This window comes from Lonchura striata, chromosome 10, assembly GCF_050655825.1.
Source record: "Lonchura striata isolate lonStrDom1 chromosome 10, ASM5065582v1, whole genome shotgun sequence".
In the NCBI taxonomy this organism is placed as follows: Eukaryota; Metazoa; Chordata; class Aves; order Passeriformes; family Estrildidae; genus Lonchura; species Lonchura striata.
This window is the reverse complement of record NC_140712.1, coordinates 17,788,887-17,808,516: the sequence shown is the minus strand read 5'-3', so window position 1 is coordinate 17,808,516 and position 19,630 is coordinate 17,788,887. Positions and strand designations below refer to the sequence as shown.

The window sequence follows — 19,630 nt, the reverse complement described above, 5'->3', positions numbered from 1 at the left end:
GGTACAACTACATCTCATTTTCAGGGTCACATCCAAGAGAAATGTTGCACCTCTCTTTGAGGGGAAGCTCACCAAAAGATACCCATCAGGCCATTGTTGCACAGTAAAGACTTGGTCAGAGTCTGACTCCCCCAGACTTGTCTGAAGTTCATATTTTACTCCAATCTCGTAGGGACAAAAAAAAAAAAAAAAAAAAAGAAAAAGAAAAGAAAAATAAACACAACACTCAAAATGAAAACAAAGCAAACAAACAAAAAAGTCTCAACCAAACAAAAAATATACAAAAAACCAACATACAACAAACCTCACATCATTGTAAGAACAGCTCCATTTTAAACATTTCCAGCATTGTCTGCAGGCTTTTTTAAAGATTAGATGTGAAAAAACAGGACTTTTTCAAAAACCACAGCTGCCCATTTCACATGTCAGTCAAAAGACAATTGATCAAATTTCAGAAAGGGAAATAACTCTCACAATGTAATTGGAAAGATCATCTCAAAATTGCAAAGGAAGGAAGGAGAGACAAACTCACAGTAAAATCCTGGGAGCCCAGGTTCCAGAGTGGCAGACATTACATAAGAATCTAAGTATGCAAAACTTGTGACAGTTATTGTAACTGATCTTACATTGCAACAGCACCCCACAACTCAAGGCCAGGTTTCATTAAAAATAATACAAAGTGTTATGCCTCAAATAAATCAAATAAAAGCAGAGAAAATAAATGTTATTCCAGGTTTTAAGGTGGGGAACTGAAGCAGGACAGATCTTGGCACAAAGCATGAAGTGCTTGAGTTGGAAACTCTCTCAGGTCCCACTAGAGTACATCAGTCACAAACTCACTGCTCTCCCTTCTGTCACAGTACAATAAACCCTCTCCACAGCCAAGCAAGGCAGCCTGCAGCCAGGCATTAGTTCCCCAGCCCTCTGAATGCAGGTCAAATGATTTCAACCCAGCCTGAAGGAAGCCACAGTCCTGCAGGGAACTGGTCTCTCCTCTGGCCTTGTGCACAATGGCTGGTAAAATGCAGGACCTACCTCTGCCACTGCAGCAAAAGGAGAAGCTGCAGTTAGCTGCTTATCAGTCACCTGCGGCAGGAAACGGGGAATAAACATGCCATCAAACCCCTGCTGCCGATTAGCATATCAGCAAGGACCTGCTCTACACTGGCTTCCAGGGGACAGAGCAGATGGGGAGCAAAGCAGGAAAGTTTATGGAAGCAGAGGAGATGTTACAGCTGTTTATTTTAGTGGCTGTGCTGTAGGCATGCCCAGAATTTTACAGGGCTGGAGACATATGGGGGAAAATGCCTCCCTAAGTTAATTGCAGCACAGTGATTTGATCTTGGAAGGGGCTGGAGCAGGAACATCCTTAGAGCACAAATGGGAATCAAAAGATAGCCAAGCTGCTGCCTGCTTAGGGATAGTAAAGGAATATTTACCTAATAGAACTTAAAGGCTGTTTAAATCTTTCTCTTACTTTTTATTTTGGCTATATTCATGGAAAAATTTAACTCCTATTTAGGAAATGCAAAACAAAACACATTAAACTATCAAGAAGGTGGTTTAGGTGAGTGCATTTTGCTCCACCTTCCCAGTGAACTAAAAGCTCACCCCCTGTCATACACTGTGCCCAGCTGGTACACACGGCCTCATGAGGCTGCATTGATTCAGGTGCAGGGATGGGAAATCAAGGCCAATTAAAATACAACACTTTGGGTTAGGAGCAGACTGCCAGCATGGGTATGACAGCAGTGCAGTGCTGGAAGGACAAAGCAGGAAGAAGCCATAAGCAAGGAGGAAGGCTCATAGTACATCCACAATCAAGTGGAGGGTTGCAGGCAGGCACAGGGCCTGAAGCTGGTTATGGAATGGAGCAAGACAGAGAGAGTTTGACCCTGATTCATATCTAAGAATGGCTCTTTCAGAGCAAGACAACAGATTATTAACACTGAGCAGGGGAAAGTGACCCTCAAGGCATGACCGAGAGGAAACAGTGTTCCACTTGGAATAATTCAGCATCTGATTATTTGTTTATCTCTTTATTTAGTGTAAGATCTCAGTCAAGCTCCCAGACACACAGAGCAAAGAAAGTAAAGCTTCTCAGTTTTTTGAGTGCTATGAGTCCTGTCCTGACACAGCACTGAAGAGGGTAACTCACCAACTTCATACTACTTCAGCCCCCTGAATTTTCAGGGGATGCAGCTGTGTGTTTTTCCTGTGACATAACTCTGGGAATCCCCATGCCAGAGCTACAAACTACATTCAATACCAAGGTACCAGTTCATCTGACACTACACAACTGCCTTGAACCAAACCAGAGCACTGAAGCCAACTCCATCCTCAGAAAACACCACAACCTACAAAGGACATTCTGGGAAGCTCCAGATTAATTATAGCTCAAATTTGCTGATGAAAAGAAGCCCATGGATCATCCAGCCAGCTCAGTCTTTCAACAGGCAAAGCATGTCCCTGCCAGCACCTTCCAGTTATTCCCCAGTCCTCATTCTGGGGAGAAAGAGACCACTATGATCACACAGATAAAAACACCTGGGAAGCTGGTCATCTGACCACACCATACTCAAAAAAATAATTACACACAGCATGAACCAGCCCAGGGTATCAATCTTTAAGACCTTTGGGTGAAGACTGGAAGGGAAAGCTTGATCTTCAACCCTGGCAGGCAGCACTGAGGGAGTGCTCTTTGATAGAAGCTGTGTCTGGGCTGGCCCACAAACTAATTTCGAGCATGTATAAACCTCTGGAAGACAGTTTAAGAAGAGCCTCTGATGCAGACAGAAATGGTAATTATTAATTTTCTAAATAGAAATCTGACTACTTAAGCCTTATTTAAAAGCATGCCTGTCTCTGTAATTACAGAGCCTTAATTTGTTTTCTTTACTACACAATAAATAAGGTGTGCACAATTACCTCTGCAAATACAAGGCAGTGCCTCCTGGCTGGCTGGTTGAGTACACAGCCGCTCAGGAAAACATTCAGAGGGAATCACAGCCCCTTAAGTACCTGCTCCCAGGAAAGGGTGGCTCAGGCACTGCAAATATCAACTTGTCTGGCTGTAGGCACAGCCTGCTGGGACCCTGCTCTGCTGTATGCACAGCTCTACTGTCCCACAGCCAGTGCAAGTCCTGTCCTCCCCTGGGCACCAGTTCCTGGTGCTCTGTGAAGCTCAGTTCTGCTGTGGACTTCCCAGTGCCTAATGAGGAACATGTTAATGCTGAATTCTTCCCCACAAGGCACTGCAACAATTTCTCTTTATTCTGCTTCTGCCTGGTTTCATGATATGTGTAGGAAGTTGAACACCTCCTGACTTGTAACCTTCTATCAAGTTCAAATAAATTGGCCAAAGGTTCCAGTGTCATTAGGAGGACAGAGAGAGTGAGAGCATGCAAGGCTCTTCCCTCACTAAGCTGTGCTAAACACAGCAACACAGCAAATATGTATTCAGATGGTTTCTCTTTCTCAAATTTAGAAACCATACCATCCTAGAGTTTTCTTGTACAGCCTCAAGCCAAAGACTGAGGTTTCCTGTCAACACAAACATTTCCTCTGCTCAGCTGCATAACCTGCTAACACGAACACCCAGAAACACTGGCTACAAAGGCTCAGTCTCCCACAGCCTAGACCTCACATCCAGCGCATGAGATTGCCCAGGACCATCCCTGTAATAGCCAAAGGCTGTCAAACATGCACAGAAATTGGACCAGGAACCTACCAATGCAACTTCTCCCAGTGAGATCATCTTCACTGGGAGATATCCAGCTTACATCAGACACACATCCACCCCTATTTAGCACCTATTTAGCACCCAGCCAGCATTTCTTTTGGAAGGAATAAACTGTCTCAGCCCAACCACCAGAAGAAGAGGTAGATCCATGCTGCAAAACCCACTGTTATATTTTGGATTGTCTCCATAGCAGTGATAGGTTTCACATCACCAATGACCAGACAAGCCATGGAGCCCTAATTGTCCTCATTCAAGAAGAGGGAAGAGGAAACCAAAGCTATTTCTAGATTCACATCTCTGGCTCACAGTCACCCACTGCTCCTCCACTGATTACACCGGCCTCAAGCTCCTTGCACTTAATACAGCTAATTTCAAACCTTAAAAGGACAGGCATGACCCTGCCAGCCTGCACTTTGGAGTACCCTGAGGTCCACCACTTGAGCAGCTGAGTGCTGAAAATCCCCTTCATGGGTTTCCCACCTTTCCTCCCTAATTCTGTGATGGGGAAGGGGGAAAAAAACCAAGCCAAGCTTCACCCAAACCCTCGCAAACCTGAGCTCCTGCAATTAGAGCTGGGATAAGTGATCTGTTTGTGATTGCACAGCTGGGGTCTGAAGACAAGCGCGTGCACAGAGGAAGGGCCAGAAATAGATGTTACTGAGAGAAGGCAGAGCTATCTGGCCCATCTGAGAGGAGGAAACCTTGATGAAAGGCACTGGGAAAAAACTCAGTTCAGCAGGAAGTTTTGATTTAACCCAGGATGGGAAGACAGGCGTGTGTGGGGTGGAAATAAGCTTATGAGACCTCAGAATTTGTATGTGAGTTTCAAGTGAAAAAACTGCTGAGATCCAGGTTATAACACCCTGCAAAGGTCCAGCCTAGGGCCCCCACCAGCCTGTGCCAACCCTCCCTGGCAGTGAAGCCACCTTGTCATTTATTAGACACATTTGTCATCTTATTGACTCAAATCCACCAGCAGCCATCCAAACAGCCACCAAAGGAGAAAGAAAACCAGAGTGGCAGCAAAAATGTGTAGCAGTACCTCAGCAAGCCCTAAGAACCATCCCATGGTGCTAGCCCTGCACTCATCCCCACCACAAGAGGACTGGGACAATATCCTTCACTCCCATGCACTGCTGTACCTGGTTACAGCAGCCCAAGACTTACAGCAGAGTGACATTTCCATTAATCCTTTTATCCCTGGCTCCTACGTGCAGAGGTTGCAGAAAATGTCAGGCCTTTGAGCTGAGCTCCCAAGGAGGCAGAGCAGCCAAGGAGGCACCTTGATGTGCTGGCAGAGTGCTGAGGCCATGGAGGGGATCCCAGGTGGCACCAGGCTCCTGCCAGGCTGTGCAGAGCCTCACCAGCCACCCTGGCTGCAAGGAAGCATCGAAGGCATCGTGGTCTGAGAGCCTTTGGGAAGCAGCAGGGAGCCACCAGCCCTGCGAGCCAGGTCTCTATCTGTGGGAGTCCAGGGCATCCCTCTGGCTGCCCTGGCTGTCTGGAGACTCTGGCATGAAGTCAAAAACACCTGTGGCTTCAATTTCAGCCCATGGAAAAAGCTGCCAATGTTGTATGAGGAATTACAGGCCACAAGGGTTTGAGTAGTGTGGTAGTTGAATTAACACAGGGTGAAAAAGTAGAATTTTAGGGCTTTTTAGAATGGGGTTCAAGGGGACAAGATGGAGAGATTTGGGCATGTCCTGACCTCCTTCTCCTTCTTGCCCTCCATGTCTTGGTGTGACAGTGACACTTTTCTATTGGTTTAAGGTAGAGACACACTGTCCAACATAAATGATAGATATTGGCACGTTATTGTAAACATAGTACAGGTAGTTTTTGGTATAATATGTAAACAGTGCCCTGAGGGCAGACAGAATGCCATGGACAGAGCTCAGCAGGTCAGAGAGAGAATGTTATAGAAAAGAAAAAATAAACCACCTTGAGAAGCCAACCCTACACATTCTGACTTCTTTGGCTGCAGGCTGGGAACAAGGACTCTTACACTCTCGGGGTCACCTCGACACCCAGACCCCGAGATCTATCCTCGACTGTCCAGCATCCCTCACAGGGAACATCCACACTGCCAAGCCCCAGGAACAGCATCAAAACCCAATGGCAAACACCAAGCAAATAATATACTTACTTGCCTCGAGCTCCAAAAGGCAAGGAAAGAAAGATGTTAAGAACATGATCAATCTTACAGGGCCCAAGCAGTAAACAAACACATATTTCATCACCACGTACGAATCCTAACTCTTGACAGAAGATGGATGTGGGGTTTTTTCCACTCACAAAAGTAATTCCAAAAGACAAAAACAAACACTTTGGGGAAAAGCAGCAACAATTGCCTGTGTACACATTACTGGCACATTCAGCCTCAAAGCTAGCATACATGGCCTTCTAAACTCCTACGACATCCAAACTAATTTCATCAGGAATCAAATGTTATTCATTTTATCTGCTAGATACATAAACAGCAACTGCACAATTGACAAACAACAGTCAAAAAAAAAATCAATTGAGAATGGTTCAGAGAGAACTGCTTCCCAGGAACAAACAACTACAGAAAACACAAAACAAATGCTACAAATCAAAATAACAAAGAGCAGAAATCAGGAATATCCCAGTGGTCAGCATTAACGAGAGTTTATTATGAAAATATGCAATTCTTTAAGCTCAAAAAGGCTCAGTTCATGTTCACAATGCCCTCAACTATTCATGTCCTTTGGTACTGCAGATCTTCTATTTAGCAAGTACTTTACTGTCACTTAGCAACTGTAAATGGTTTTCCAAAAAGGAAGCTTTTGGGGTTTTTCAGTTCACATCATCTCTGAGCAGACATCAAAAGACAAATTCTCTGCAGGTCGCTTCCATCTCCTTGCCCCAGGAACAAGTCTGTATCGATGCCCCAATGCACCCACACACTCAAATGAATGCACTTTTTCACCGAAGAAGCCACTAGCACTGCTTTCCAAAAATCAGGGATAAACACTCCCATTCACCCATCAGCTGGTGCCCAAGGCCAGGGCCTCTCACCAAACCCTTTTCACCTTTCATATCTACAGTGGAGCAGAGAGGGCTTTGATCTTGGACACAGTCACTTGGACAAAATAATTCAAGCCCACAGAGCACCTTGCACAGTGGCCTGAAATTCAGGCTTTGCTTTATCACCTTGGGAAAAGTAAACACACATCTAGAAAAGAAATGGTTCACTTGGCCTCAAGGAGGTGGAAATTCCCCGTTTCACCACTCTCTAGCTAACAATGCCCAGCAGCTGGACACCTGTGTGATGTCCCAGGATAACAGGGCTCCAGCCTCTCCAGCACAAAACATCCCCACCCCACGGCCCCTGCAGACACCAGTTTAAGTCAGTAATTAGCAGCAGAGCTGCCAGCTCCATACCGCAGGATTTGTGTCAGAAAAGCAGCCTTTGGTTAAAAAGTAATGAGCAGGGCAGGCTCTGGCTGTGCGCTGGGGTGAGCAGGTGGCCGTCCCAAACTCTGCAGAAAGGGAAATGCGCAGCAGCCACCAGGCTGGAAACGATGCAGCACTCGGCAGAGTGGCCATCAAAGCCAGGGCAGCTATTAGGAACCCAAACCCCTCAGCTTCCCAGCAGGAGCTATCCCCATCCTGCAAGCGGCCCATTCCACTTCCCTGTGAAGTTTCCCTGCCCTTTCCCACCTCTGCCTCTCTTTCCCCATCAGCATTCCCCTTCCTTCTCCTTGCTGTCCCCACAGGGACTGTGGGGATCCACCTTGGGAACCACATTTCCATAGGGAGAAGAGGCAGAAGGGGACAGGAGCTGTTGGCACTTACATATAGTGCAGGTGGGGGTTCTTGGCAAAGGCTCGTGGCTGGATGTTTCGTAGTCCTGAGTTCCTGATTGTCCTGCGGAGAGATGCAGAAGGGCAGCAATGGAGTCAAGACAGACAATTGCTATAAAGCCCAGCTCAGCACACCAAGTGTGCCAGGAGCCTGTGACTCCACCCACACCATTCCCAGGAGGAACATCTGTCCCTGGGCAGCCACTAGGAAAGAGGAATTCTGGCTTTTCATCTCCATCTGGCATGGTACCACAGCACAGGCTTAGCACAGAGTGGCTGCTGGGCGAGGCTTTGCTCCCATCCCCACCTGTGCTGGGGTGGCACAGGACATCTCCTGCTCCTCTGCTCTCCCTCCATCCCCACAAGCAGCACTGCACATCAAACCTAACCACAGCAAGGTCATCTCCCATTTTCATACCCAAGAGGAAAGCCTGCTGCTTGCAGCTCTGATAAAGGAGGGTATTTTCCATAGGGAATTCTGGATCTTGAAGGGAGAAAACTCCTTTTCACAGCTTACTTTGGAAAAGTTCTATCTGTACTATAACCAGGATTTGTCAATACTCTCAAACACATGGTGTGACTATTGGGGATGGCCCTGTGCAGGGCCAGGAGTTAAACTTGATGATCTTTGTAGATCCCTTCCAGCTCAGCATGTTCTGTAATTCTGTAAATATCTGCTGTCTCTGCTGCTTTGTTACATGAGGTGAAACAGCAGCCAGCTTGTTTACACGGGGTTTGTGTGTTAAAAGTACAGCTTGCTGGAATTTAGTCACTGAGTGCTCAGCCCCATACAGCTCCTCCAGCCCACATGGGAGCTGTACTTAATGTAAAGCTCCCAGTGAAACACATTATTAGAGTCTCTGATTAGCCCTGAGCAGCACTCTGCATCTCACACACGCAGCATCCAGGGTGCTCACAGACCCAGAGGAGGCAGGAGGGGGAATTAAGAGACTGAGTGGCATCCTTGGCCAGGTTTCCCAAGCATATGCAAAATCCCTTCAATCCCGTGGACCTCAGTTTCCCCTCCATGACGCACAAAACTGACCTCTCTCCATGCTCGGAGAGCTGTGCAGGGAGATGCAATTCCCTTATTGCACAGCACCACCACAATGGTAACTGCACTAAATGAGGACCAACAGCCCAGCAATGAAGGATTGGTGGAGACAGCTGGAATTTTACATTGTGGGGTTGGAATGAGTCAGAGCAACACACAAGCCCAGAACCAAAACAGCAGGGGAGAGGAGAGGTCAGGGCTGATGTGTGTTGACAGAGCTGTCAGGAGCTAGCAATCCTCCTCCTCACAGACCCAGCCAAGACCAAAAAGCATTTCATCTCCGTTTTGTGGACTCCCATAACAAAACACAGTAGATCCAGCAGCTTAAACTGGCAGCATGGAGGCTGCAGAGGGAAGGAAGCCATGGCTCTGCTGGAAGGAAGGGGCTGCCCAGGCCCATTCCCTCCCTGATGCACAGGACATACTCACAGCCTCTGGAGTCCCGTGTACAGCTCCATGTCAACGGCATTCAGCGTCTGCAAGTTCTTCCAGTTCTCTATGTGTCTGTGGAGAAGAAGGAAAGGCTCAGCTGTGGCACAACCAGATGGATGCTGAGCCCATGCCAGGACAGCACACAAAGGGAGGGTGTCATACACTACCACCCAGCCCCATTCTGTGTTCCCAGCCTTTTGGAAAAGTCGAATATCATGGGTTTACCCACAGCTTCCAGCACGGAACATGCAACCAAGCCATTGAATATCCTTGCCCAAGTCATTGCCCCTCACTGCACACATCAGTGAACAAAAACACAATTGAAATGGGTCATGCAAAAAGAGTGAAAGCAAATAAAACCTCTCAACAAAAACTGAGGGCCTAAATGAAAAAAGTCATATATCTATCCAGTCTCTAGCTGGGGTGGATACACAGGGTCCGAGTCTTTGCTGGCTGGAAGCGCTGCTGGCAGGAGAGCACCAAGCTTAGTTTGGAAACATTGCCTTTATTACAAATTCCTCAGTCGCCTGGGGCAGTCTGGCAGGTATGTTACAGGAAACAAAAACAGAAATAGATCTGTCACTGCAGGATCATTTTCAGTAAATATTAAAGGCGGGAGAAGGTGACAGATCAGCAGCCCCAGAGAACAGGGTCCCCTGTTATCAGCAGCACAGGAGTGATGCTGGCAGCAGTGTGGCTGCCTGGCTGTGCTCACAGGCCTCTGCTAAGAGGCTGCAATGCTGTGTGGTGTAAAGGAGTTCAATCCTCATCTCCCAGGCAGTTTTTGACCAGTTCTGGCTTTCTTCCAGATTAAACACAGACACCCTTCCACCAGAAACACAAACATTTTCAAGAGGGTCTTTTCTGAGAAGCAGGTGGAGGTAGTCCTCTCTAAAAGCCAACTGGAAGGAGAGAAAACATCTGGCAGGTCCCTTTGGACAATATGTGAAAGAAGCCCAACTTTGAAGTCTCTGAACATGTGCACCCAAGCTCACATCTGCCTTGATGCAATAGTTGGCTTTGGACTTGACCCTGGAGTGGGGAAACATCTCCAAGTGGTGAAGGGTTGGAGTGATGAGAAAACACTGAGAACTGCCTGTGATTCTAGGCAAGAAGGTTGCAGAACCCCACATGGTGAGCAAGCAGAAGAGGGATCTTAGACCACTTACAGAGCAGTCACAGGGACCACAGATTCCTCCTCCAGCATTTGCTATACCTTGTGCTTGCACAAAAACAGGTGAATTAACATGAGAGAAATACATGAACCTACTTGGGCTGCACCCCAAATTACATCCATCTCCAAAAAAGGAAAACACAAAGCCTGAACCGAATCTCCTTATATTTCTCTGCTCTCACCATGCAGATCCAAGAAAGGAGAGACCCACAAGAGTCACCTCTGCTTTCCACATGTTCCACAATTTGTCTGCATGCCCAGAGGGGTTATGCTAAGGACACAGCACAAGCTCCCACATGCTGCTGCATGACAGGGTAAGTCACAGCTCATCCCCAATGCCCTGCTCATCAGCTCAGATCGCCTGTGTCCCAGACAGAATGAGAAACAGGACATTATTACAGCCACTTTGTGTTCCCTGCCATTGTCTATGGCCCCTGTGAACATTTCCAGAACAAAACAGACTGGGAGGAGTCAGCCAGGAGATCCAAGAGCTCAGTGAAACTCTGGAGTCAAGGCAGGGCTGCCAGCTCAGGCCCTGGGCCATGAGATTGCAGGAGTGAGCAAGGCCAGAAACAAAGGTTGAAAACATTTCTTATCTGCAGCTCCTACATAGCAAAGTGAGGGTCCTCCAAGAGAAAGGACATGGGAAGGAGGAATGGGATGATCTTGGTTTACCACCAGGGCAAGCTGCAGCTACAGAATCCAAGCAATGACCTTCAGGGAGGGATGGGACAGCCCCGAGCCAGGAGTTATGGAGCAACCACAGCTGGGAAGGAGGTGGCGGCCAGATTGGCTCTTGTTTTATTGATTGTGTTTGCTAAAAAAAGTCAGGGTTATTTTTGACCTGACACTCAAAGCCATGTGGGCAGCATTCTAGAAGAGACAGAAAAAGACCTGAGCTTGCTCCCAGTGACATGCCCAGGCCTGAATTTCCTATGACTCAGCACTGGTGCATTGGGGTCTTGGGGCCTCCCCGCTCCCCCCCAGCGACATAACACTAAACTGTAAACACAGCTCCACAACATGTGTTGTGTTCCAGCCTCCCAAACAAAGCCCAAGAGCTTCCTCAGCCAGATATACTTTAGTTCACTATTTAACATAGACATACCACAGCCATAGAGAGACAAGAAAAACAGCAATGGAAAAACACACGCACACACATATATAGGATAATCCCCCAAACCAGCAGCTGCTTTACGTTGAGTGCAATGCAGGGAAATAACAATTAGGTGCACAGGTCAGCAAGGATCTTTGAGTCCTTTAAAATACACAAGCACCTCCCTTCTCATGGATTTCTCTGATTTTTCAACTTAGCGTGAGTCGTACCCTTGCTCCTAGAAGTGACAAATCAATCTTAGTTAATAGACACCTCAAAGATACACCAGATTTTCTTTGGTTTCCTATTGCTTTAGAAAGAATAGCATAACTTTGCACTGGCTGGGTTCACCTGAACACACTTAAAAACAAAACAGAAATGCATCTTATTCTGAAAGTTCAAAGAGTCAAGCTGTGACTGCAAAATTGGCAGTGTTTGCACAGGAAAGCAAACCAACCAAGAGGAGAAACTCCACCCCTGAAACTTCAGCCTCTCTCATGTCCTTCAGTATCTCAACTAGCTCCCCTTCTTTTCCTTCCAGGGTTTTGCTTGCCCTGGGAATCTTGTATCCTCCCACTTGCTGCTGAAGACTGAGACCTTCCTCCTCCTCTGCCTTGATTCATTAACCTGGCAAGAGCAGGGGTGCCTGGTTCACACCAAATACAGCTATGACAGCTCCCAGCCCTGCCCTGGTCTCCTCAGGCGGGCCTTGAGGTATGAATTACAGTCAGTGGACTACAGTTTACTCCTCCCTGCACATCTCTAAGTACATTTTCCTGTGGCATTCCTCAGTTATTACTAAGGCAAACTGCTCTTCTGCAAGACCCAATAGCTTCAAGAGCATTACCCTACTTCACAAATCCTGAGGAACTCACTACGTGCAGACCCACCTAGACTCATATCCAGCTTCTAATCAAGACCATATGAGGTGCATCACTAGCACTGATGATGTTGCTCACTTATTTTCTGGGTGGAGAATGGAGGGTAGGGCATGTTTGTTTAAATACTCACTTCCTTCTCATACTTTTTGTATGTTAGAAGGGTCCTGCTGGTCCAAGTCCCCCTGCTTGCACTGTAGAGCTGAATTATGCCTTCTACAATCCAAGAAAATTCCACCTTGGGAGTAACAAGGGCTTTGCCCTCCCAACTCAGACTGAAAAGCTGTTTCAGTCTCTCTCAGTCCTTACCCAAATATACTCACTTGCATTTTACACCCATTTTCTCGTGTCAAAACTGTCTTTGCTTAAGCAGCTCTTTTTCTTTCCTGGCACTTCTTCTTCCCCCCTTTACAAGCCGGAGCCAGGCCCACCCAGCTATCATTTAAAAGCTACATGATGCCAGGCCTTCTAAGCCAGCACATCTGCACCTGTGAAGTGCAAGGCGAATTGTCCCAAGTGCCCTGAAGAGACACTAACTCACATCCCAGAAGTGATGCAGATATATTGCTCAGGCAGAGTCCTGGCAGCAAGGTTATTTTGTTTCTGCACAACTAATTCTCACACCTGGTGATCAATGCAAGAAGAGCCACTGTGATAGACACATAGAAAATGGCTATCTGCTTTATCAGCCTGTTTAAGTCCCTTTTCCTTGAGTAATTGTGACCAGAAACACAGAGCAGTCTCCAGAAGATCTCACTTGTGTAACAGCATGAGCAGCTCCCTAGTTACACTGAAAAAAACATGATTTGCAGCCTGGGATCACACTGGTCTTTATCACAGCCCCATCAGCCAGGAGGCTTGAGTCTACCCCATTATTAAGCATTGCACCCAAGATTTCTATCCAGCTGGTCACTTCCAACAGACATGATTCCTAGCCTTGTTACACCCACATTTATATCCACCCCACCTGGCATTGCAGTGTCTCTTGGGTTTGTTTGGGTTTGTTATTGCAGCTCTTTCCACTGGCCACCCTCACCTGACTTTGTGTCCCCACAGCTGCAGCAGCAAAGCCCGTGAGCACACTTCTGCCTCTGCGCCAGCATCCCCAATAAAAGCATGAACCAACATCACCTCCAAAGAGCCCCAGCACTTATCTTTCAACACCTCCCACCATTAATTCACCTAGCATACCTGGGCCAGACAGTGTCTTCTCCAGAAAAATAAACCACTTGTGATGTAGTGCAGCATTAAATCAACCTCTCAGCACAAAGTCATCTCTTTGCTGCCTTTCCAAAGGAAGGCATAGGCTTAGCTAACCTTAAGACAAAAGCTAACCTTAGGACACCAGCCCTGCATCACATCTCACGCACACACACACATGCTTTAGAACTTGTTGAAAACCTTGTAGGCCACTGCAGCCAGACCAGTGGTCAGTCCCCAGCTCTGTGCTGTGTCCCAGTTAACAGCAAACCTATGAAGCCCTGTTTGTCAGCTCAGCAGCTTGCAAGCATTCCTCCCACTCACAGATCCCCTGTGGAGCCAGCAAGGCAGCCAGGTGTCTTTGGCCCAGCATCACACACACAGGGATCAGTGGCTTTGCTGACCAGAAGGTCACTGACTCGCAGGGTTTAGGTTCTAGCAGGTCTTGAAAGTTCCAGGACCTTGCCCCTGCCTGCTGGAAGGGGGCTGGTAGCCAACAAACCTGTGGGAACACCAAATCCTTTCATTCCCAGAAGGAGTGCCTGTGTCTGACAGAAAGGTGACAGGCTGGTGTCACCTTCTTGAGACTACACAGCTTCATATCCTCCCCTTCCAGCCCAGGGACAACGCAGCAAGGGAGACTGGAATATCCACTGGGATTCCAACACAGCCAGGCTCATTTCATCCCACACACACCAGGCAGAGGTGAAGAAACAGCCTCATGCCAATTTACCAAGTGATTAACTTGAGGCTACTTAATGTGTCTGGCCTTCCTTCACCCTCCTCATACAGCATTCATCTGACCTCTCTCAGCTTTTCAAGATTTGTGCTCAATAGCTAAAAAAGGCACCTGACAAGCACCAAGTATCACACAACATGTGCACAGGTGTTCCCCAGACCTGTGCCTATCCCAAACTGGATATCCCACAGGGATGCCATCAGCTCCAATCAGTGTCTGAGCAGGTGATATGTCCCTGCTGTGCAGATACCACCACTCGTGTTTGGATGTTGGGCAGTGAATAAGCTGTATGCTAGCAATTAGGCAGCACCCCAACACACACACAAATATATAATTAATAAATATAGATATATATGTATAGGGAAGGCAAGCAGAGCATTTGCCTCCTCTCTCTTGTAGTGCAACAGGAAAATTGATTCGTCACCCAGGCATATTAAACCTCGCAATCCAGACAGACACATTAGCTTTCAATTACCTGATATGTTTAGCATTATAAACAAACCTCCTGGCACACCAGCTCCAGACCATGCAAATGTGAATTTGATTGCAGCAGGAATAAAGGAAAAACCTGTCTGAACCCTTGGCCAGAAAGATCTGCCTCCTCCAAGCAGAGGTGCTGCAGACGTTGATGGGAAGCCCTGAAAGTTGGTGCAGGTCCCACACAAATCCAGGGCTAAGCACAGCCATTGTGGCTACTGCCAGCTCCTTTTAGCCATCCCTCACACCCTACTTGGGGCTGAGGAAGCCAAAAAGAAATCAAACATTTTCATAATATTATAAGGCACTTATCACATAATTTAATAACTAGAAGCACAAAGGACTTGATTCCCTCGATATGAAATTTATAAAAGTGCATTGGTAACAGAAACTTAAAGGCAATTGCAACTGAATAAAGACTTACAAGAACAACATTTTCCCCATCTAAAGCACAGTCTCCCCCTTCCCAAAAAGCATGGAAAGGTCACCCAGCAGTGGCTCATTCAGGATAATTTGAGGTCAGTGGGAAAAGGCAGAGCAGAGAAAGCAAATCCAACTTTGTAGAAACAATTATGAGCATAACCCCACAGTGTAATTGTGATTTGTCAGGGTAACAATCATAAAACACCACTGTGGCACAGCTCCCTCTGTGCTGCTCTGCTGCTCCTGCCAAGGAACGTGGGGGCTGCAGAGTGTGACAGGGATGCACTCAGCCCCACCCCATGGGCCCAGCCACCTCCAACCCAGCCATCCAAACCACACCCTTGCAGGAGGGCTGAGCAGAGGAGAAAGTTCCCAGTCCCCAGCTGAGGAAGATGTGGGAACGATACAGCTTCCCACAAGCCACTGCACAGTGACATCTCAAAAATCTTCCTGGAGAAACCTGACTGCTAGACACAAGCAAGTCACAGGACACAAAGCATTCAAAGAGGACTTCCCCACACAACACTTTTTACAGGAGTTCAGACAAGTTTCATTTCATCCCAACCGCATCTGCCTGGCCCTGGGCTGGCCAGGAGCATCCACAGGGTGCAGAAGAACTGCTACAGCTGCACTGTCTAAAAAGATTGTAATATGGAGACACTCTACAATGGAAGATGCCCTGAGAAACAGCTTTAAGCTATGCTGGACAGGTTTGGATTTTTTCCCAGGCTCTGCACTTATTCCACCCTGCATGGCACTCATAGGGACACACAGGAGCTGGATATGAAAAGCAGATAGCACTGCCAGCATCACCAGAACCTTATGCTTTGCTTTTGTCCCAGAGACAGGAGATCCTCCCAGGGTCCACCGGGCCCTGTGTTTGTGCAGGCACCAGTTTCCTCAGTTTCCTTCTATACCCCTTAAGCCTCTGCTTCCCCCACCAGCTCTGGATGATGACTTAGGGAGCAGGGAGCATTCCTTTCAGGGACAGTGTGTCAGTGTTACCAGAGGACAGGAGGCTGCCTGGACGCAGCATGGACAGATGGCTGCAGCACACAAGAGGCAGTATGTTCCTGTTATCACACACTGCATCCAGAGCTCTCCAGTGAGGGGAATTATTCCCAGGCACACACTTCCAGGAAGGAAGAAATACGTGTAAAGTAGGATAGCAGAGCTGAAGAAGTGTTGTGGGCAGCAGTACAGCTGCCACCACAACAAATATTTGCCCCAATATTCCATCGCTATTACTCATCTAGTCCTGGGAGGGAGCAGCCCTGGGGTCCCTAGCAAGGACTGAGGTGATCAAAATCATCCAAGTGCTGAAGAAACCTCATTTATCAGAGACAAGCAGCAGTGCAAGAGCCTCAGGAGGAAATTCCCAAGGGCTTCAGCATCTTCTGCACAGGGAGCAGGGTTGAGGGGACAGCACCCCAAAAACATCTCTGCGTAAGGGCTGGGCTCCTGGTCCAGCACCAGTTTCCTGCCCACCACCTTGGCACCTCCCAGCTCCTGCAGGCTCTCTTCCTAACTCTTTCTTATTTATTCCCACGACTATCTGACCCCTGCACAGTCCCAAACACCATCTAGAGTGAGAAAGCGTGAAATGAGATGAGCAGTTTTGTCCTGCAGACAGAATAGAAATGCACAGACACAGACACCTTGGGTGAATCATCACTAAAAGTGGGAGTTCACTCCCCACATGCAGCATCAGCCAAAGCTCACTCCCCTTTTCCTCTGAGTGGCAAAACCAATTATAGTTCCCCAAAAGGGCATTGCCTTTGTTGTTCTCTGGTGGGAGAACCTACAAAGCCAGTCTTCTGTGCCCAGATATGTGCTTCCCAGCCCTGGACAGGGATCTGGGGGATATGGAGCAGAGACTCCTGGCTCAGGACTGCTAACATCAACCTGTGCATGTCTAATCCTATCACATCTCCAAAATAGCCACACAGCTGGCTAGGATGGGAGGGCAACCCAAGGACAGGAAAAAAACCCTTCCCCTGGAGTTTTACACCACCTCAGGGTGAAGCAGCATCCTTTGGGCTCCTGCACCCAGGTAAAGCAAAAGAGCATCTGCTTTTCAGCAGCTCCCCAAGCTCCTGCCATGCCAAAGGAAAGGATGCTTTATCTACAGGATTTCATATGCAGGGAGAGCCAGCAGTGTGCAGCGTTTTGTGGTCTTTAAAGATCAAACAGAATTTCAGAGAGGAAGCAGCACCCTGGTCAAAATCGGCTTCAGTAATCATATTTTGCTTTATTAAACCCTCCTTGCAATTTCAAACTGGAAGTCAAATTGCCTCACACTCCCATCTCCAAACAGGTCTGGGACTTTTCAGAAATCAAACTATATAATTTTTTTTAATCTTTATATATATATAGAGAGATAGATAGATGATAGGTAGGTAGGTAGGTAGGTAGGTAGATAGATAGATAGATAGATAGATACTAATATAGGTTAAAAAAGGCTGCCAAGCTCTACTCCAAAAGCAGCTGTTTCTCCCCTGAGGAGCACAGTGCCTACACACATTAGCAAGACAATGAGATGTACTAAAGGTACTGGATCACCAGAGTTCAGCTTGGCAGGAATAACTTGGTAAAAAGCAGTGCCAAAGAGCATGTGGTAGAAAGGACACTCCCCCAAAAAGACAGAGAGCCTTGGAGATGGTCAAGATAATATTCTGCTAGACTGTTGTAGCTCAGCTGAGACCCAAAAGGGAGCACTGCCAGCCACATGCACTCATTGCACTTCACGCTGTGCTTGAAGACAGGAAAACGGATGGAGGAGGAAAAGGAGAAAATAAAATCTCCCACAAACTGGCTGTTACTGTGATCGATGGCACTGGGAATGAGGAGACAGGAACAAGAGTCCAGCAAAAGCAGATGTGAGAGCCAGGAATGGGACTGTACAAGTGCCATGGTTGGAGGGGGCTGCAGTCCTTAACCCAGACCTGCTGCCACCCACCCACGCAAACCCACAAGCACACTTCCCAAAAACCACAGCCACTGTGTGAGCCTCATTTTGGGAGTTTTCTATCCTTATGAGCTTTTTCTCTAGCCCTGTTTTAATGTAGGTGCACATTTTTGGGCACTGCTCCCATGCCTGGGTTCTGAGAGCAGCACAGCAGAGCCCAGAGCTCAAACCGTGGGTGCTGAAGGGTGCCCCAGCCTCTGCACAGCTCTGGACATCCAGCAGCCAAACCCAGGGCCCTCCCACAGTCCCACATCCTGCTTTGACCCCCTCTGCTCCTGCCCAGCTCTACCAGCCCCACACTGCAGCTCATCCCATTGCCAGCTTTCCCACTCACCCCAAACACAGCAAGAGCCGCTGGCCCAGAAAGAGGAGGAGAGAGAATCTTTTTGGATTTGGATCCTGCTCCTGTGAGGCTGCTGGGTTGTTTGTTATTTTCCCAACCATCTCCCAAGGAGCCTGAACTTTGATCCTCCAGCATTTTGGCTCCTCAGATGTTTGTGGAGCTCAGCAAGCAGGCAGCAATGCCCAGCTGGGCTGGCCACAGGCCAGCTCCCAGCCTCTGCCCTCAGGACACCCATGGGCATGGGGATCTCCAGCCTGAAAGGAGACTTTCCAAGGCCCTCATTACCTCCACAGCATCACAGATCTGCCTGCTCAGCTTCCAGCTGCTCCCCACAAAGCCAAAGAACCAGATAAATTCTCCACACAGTTTATTTCTGAGCCAACTGCCGTGACCCCCTGAGGCTTTTATCAGCACTTCAAATAAATCAAAGTCAGCTTTGCCCACCCTCCCCAGCAGCAATGGAGGGGCTCCTCCATCACCCAGGAGAAGGCCTCAGTCCCCTTTTCCCCAGTAAAATGCATGAAAAGAACCTTTTCCCTTCCCTCCGCTAAGCTTTTCCTGCAAGGAACACACAGACACAGATTTGGCTCTTATTGCAGAGGTGTAGGAACAGAAGCATCACTCAGGAGCAGGGGGATGTACTCATTAAGACATGGTGACTCAGAGCTCAAGGCTTCCCAGGATAACAGGTATTTTGTGGCAAGTCAGCTGGCTCTGAAAAGGAAAAGCAAACCAGCATGCCTATAAACATGACACAGGCAGGGAGATGCAGGGAGGGGAAGAAAGGAGAACAGGGAGGCAACAGACATTTTAAAAGCTCCTCTCCCAGCACTCTACTTTGTTCTTATAAATGTAAATAAAGCACCTTGGAAAAATCTTATAGAAGACACTCTGACAGCCAGAGACGCTGCTAACCAGGCTGTTGTGTTAGAGCTGATCCAGCTGCACTAGCAGCAAATCCTGGGACAGCTTCTATCTCCTCTCTCAGCTCAAGCTGCCATTCCTCTAGATAAAGGCACAGCTGAGCTGTGGAGAAGCCTCTGCGTGCCTGGCAGCTTGTCTTGCAGCTTTCAGCACTCCAAAACCAGCCCCCTCAACCAACTTTGCTCACCATGGGCACCTCCTTCACCAGGGCCAAAGGTGGGGTGAAACCCTTGAGCTCCCACTGTCCAAACACACTGCTGGTGAGCTGCACTGGCTGCTAGTCAGATAAGATTTGTTCCACACCATGAGCCAAGGCAGGAGGACACTGCAGTGTGGCCAACACTTGGCAAACA

The 19,630-nt window shown here is 47.8% G+C and overlaps 1 protein-coding gene across 2 annotated transcripts in view; it reads right to left on the bottom strand.

Moving 5' to 3' along the window:
• Positions 1 to 19,630, bottom strand: part of NTRK3 (neurotrophic receptor tyrosine kinase 3) — a 202,119-nt gene that overhangs the window by 160,187 nt on the left and 22,302 nt on the right. For both annotated transcript variants that reach the window (XM_021530339.4, XM_021530338.4), the window contains exons 2-3: positions 9,053 to 9,127; positions 7,562 to 7,633 (exon numbers count right to left, since the gene is read on the bottom strand). In XM_021530339.4, the coding sequence (XP_021386014.1) occupies positions 7,562 to 7,633; positions 9,053 to 9,127 (147 nt within the window). The remainder of the gene's footprint in view (positions 1 to 7,561; positions 7,634 to 9,052; positions 9,128 to 19,630) is intronic.